General features: G+C 60.2%; 1 protein-coding gene across 1 annotated transcript in view; it reads left to right on the forward strand.

Annotated features, from left to right (window-relative positions):
* The first annotated feature begins 440 nt into the window (after nt 1–440).
* LOC104993184 overlaps nt 441–3,193 on the forward strand; it is a 6,604-nt gene continuing 3,851 nt past the window's right edge. The window contains exons 1-5 of the mRNA XM_010846323.1: nt 441–486; nt 641–692; nt 1,745–1,831; nt 1,949–2,073; nt 2,596–2,630. Of these exons, the coding sequence (XP_010844625.1) occupies nt 441–486; nt 641–692; nt 1,745–1,831; nt 1,949–2,073; nt 2,596–2,630 (345 nt within the window). The remainder of the gene's footprint in view (nt 487–640; nt 693–1,744; nt 1,832–1,948; nt 2,074–2,595; nt 2,631–3,193) is intronic.

A 3,193-nucleotide genomic window follows, 5' to 3' on the forward strand; every position in this document is an offset into this window, starting at 1 on the left:
GTTGTGGGAGGGAGGGCCCCATCTCCACCAAGAGCACTCTTGGGTTAGCGCTCTGGGTTAGAGTGTCGGGGGGTGCTGTTAGAAGCTACCGCCAGAGGCCTGAGGGGCTTCCTCCTCGTGAGCGGGGCGCCCCAGGGGGCGTCTGCCTGCCGCCCCTCCCTTGCACATCTGCCTTCTTGCACCCAGCATCCCTTCAGTTTCCCAGGGGCCGCGTCTTGTTCAGTGTGCGTGTGTGCAGCCGTCTCCTGCTGGGCCTCTGGGGACCAGGACCTGTTTCCCACCCAGGCAGGGAGAGCGCTGCGGGCTCCCTTGAGGTGAAGCTGGGTTGATTGGGCCTCAGGATGGGCTCAGTGCACGATGCCCCCTGGAGCTCAGTGAGTCCTGCCCGAGCCTCTGCCCGTGCGTGGGGCCAGGCCAGGAGCTTTGCCCTGGGTGTCAGCATGCGGGTCCCACCTGCGCTGGGCTGGAGGCTCTACCGGACCCAGGGTCACGGCGCCTCCGCAGTGTCTAGGGCTCAGCCCTCAGCCCCTTGAGTGCGGTCAGCCGCACGCCTGGAGCACCACGGTTTGGAGAGGGACAGGCGCGTGGCTCCTGACTTTGACCCCTCTGTTGTCTTTCCCGGCCCCTCCCCTCCCGCCAGCCTGTCGCAGACGCTGCCCCTACATCGCCTGCGCTCAGGACACAGGTCTAAGGTGCGCGGTGCCAGCAGGATTGGGCCAGGGTTCTGGGCAGAACTGAATGTGGATACTGATGGCAGAACACTTAAAAAGGGAGGGGGGAGAAAGGAAGCTGTTTGCCGAAGGTCTCCTGTTGAGGCTGTGCTTGAAAGTATTCTTCTCAAGTTAAAAAAAAAAAAGGCTTAGACAGCCCCAGCTTGAGTAATCAAGGGTTCAGGAGGAGGAAGTGAGAGCCGACAGGGAGGCGGAGGCAAAGACATCCGTGTCTGCCCGTGTTCAGGCAGCACACGTGGGAGCGTCTCGTGTCCTGTTGTGTGTTCCATGCTGACAAGCCTGTCACGTTCATTACGCTCTCGTCAGGGGGAGCAGGGTGTATCTTCTGAGACCTCACTTTCTGTGGATTAAAGCTAGGGACCTGGAAGGTACATTTCCCTGTAGTCTTGGCATTCAGCATTGCAGGAGTTAAGATGCCTCAGAATTATCGCTCGGTTGTATTTAAATCCAGGGTACTATGTTTGAAGAGAAGCAGTGCTTTCTCAAGGTAAATCACGCAAAAGCCTGCTTTTCTGGGCATGTTCTGTGGCACCGCCTCAGCTGGTTACACGGAGCAGGGCCTGGACTTGGTGATCCTTGCCCCTCCTGGCTGCTGTCTCCCAGCCCAGGACGAGCGCGGCTGACGGAGCCGAGGACTCTCTTAAAGTGGACGGGACTTCACTCAGCACGGAACACCCCCAGGCCCTGTCCCCAGGCTCGCCACTCCCCGGTCCCTGTCCCCAGGCTCGCCACCCCAGGGCCCCTGTCCCCAGGCTCACCAGGTCTGTCTGCACATGTGTGCACACATGTGACACACACACAGACACATTTTTCTGAACCAGTTGCGACGCCCCAGAACCAGGATGCCCACCCCCAGCCCCGTGCCCAGTTCAGGTCCTTAAGCTCGCTCAGACCCTCCTAACGGGCAGGTAAAATGGACAGAAGGCCTTCCCCTTCTGAAAAGAGTGGTAGGGACTGTTGGAAGGTGTCGCCAGAAAGAGAAAGAAGCCTGTCACCCCCCTCTCACCCCGCAGAAGGGTTGGAGACCTACTCACCTCTGTGCCGCTGGTGCGAAGTGGCTCTGCAGGGGTGGAATCGGCCAAGGTCGGCCGCGCTCTTCTGTGACCTTTGGTGCTGGGCTGCAGTCGCGGTCTTCCAAAGTACACAGGTCGCAGATGGAACACCGCCCCCCAGCCTCGTCAGCACAAAGCCCCGCTATGTGCCTGGTCACCGCCCAGCAGCTGCAACTCCACATTTGGAGGCCCGTCTATCTCCATGTGGACGAGCCGTCAGGACTCTGCGGCCAGGGCTGAGTTGTGTCATGGAGGTGGCTCGGATGCTACCCTGGACATGACAGCCGTGGGTAGCCCTCCACCACCATGCATGCCGACCTCAGTTCTCGGCCGGGGGCGCCACGAGGAGACCCTGGCCCAGGCCTGCGTGCCGTGCCTGGTCCCTGCAGGACACCCAGCCCCACTCCCGTGTCACGGGGAAGCAGGGCCACGCCGAGGCTCCGGGGCCTGGTCGCCGCTGTGTCTAGTTGGTGGGGTTCTGTTTGTTTGGGTCGTGCTGCACAGCATGCAGGATCTCCAGAGGTTCTCAGGGCGTTCGCAGGAGCCGTTGGCCCTGGTCGCCTCTGTGTCTAGTTTGTGGGGTTCCGTTTGTTTGGGTTGTGCTGCACAGCATGCAGGATCTCTGTCCCCGAACAGGGGTTGAACTCTGGCCCTGGCAGTGCGAGTCCAGTAGTAACCATGGACCGCTAGGAAGCCCCGGGGTATCTCATTTATGATGCGTGTTTTGAACTCACTTTCCAAGAAGTGTCGTATTGGTTATCATCCTACCCACAGTGGGTGAAGGGGCCCATCTTGCCATCCCCCCACGGCAGTGGGCATCACCCTGTTCCTGGCCACCACCTGGCACGTACTTGGTGCTTAGAGATCGTAGTACACATTTGGACCGAGGAGCCCCGCTTGCAGTGGTGGTTAGCACTGTGTGAGGGCTGGACCTCTGCCAGAGGCTCTGGAGGATCCACGCGTCCGCCAGGAGCTGTGGGCACTTGTCACCATTCTCCATACCTGAGCCCCCCACACACCCATGCACACACACACACATGCATGCACACATGCAGGCACACACATGCACGCACGCACGCAGACGCACACACATGCACGTACACAGACGCGCACGTGCACACAGACATGCACATACGCACATGCATGCACGCACACATGCACACACACACACATGCACACGCATGCAGACACACACGCACGTACACAGACGTGCACTACACACAGACATGCATGTACGCACACGCATGCATACACACGCACGTACACAGACATGCACACAGACATGCACACAGACATGCACGCGCACACATGCATGCACGCGTGCAGGCGGACACTGTCGAGGTGGGGTGCAGGGAGTCCAGTCTCAAGCAGCTCACTTGTTACCTGCTTCACGCGCTGGGCTCTGCCCAT

The sequence above is a fragment of the Bison bison genome, unplaced genomic scaffold, assembly GCF_000754665.1.
Source record: "Bison bison bison isolate TAMUID 2011002044 unplaced genomic scaffold, Bison_UMD1.0 scf7180017848992, whole genome shotgun sequence".
NCBI lineage: Eukaryota > Metazoa > Chordata > Mammalia > Artiodactyla > Bovidae > Bison > Bison bison.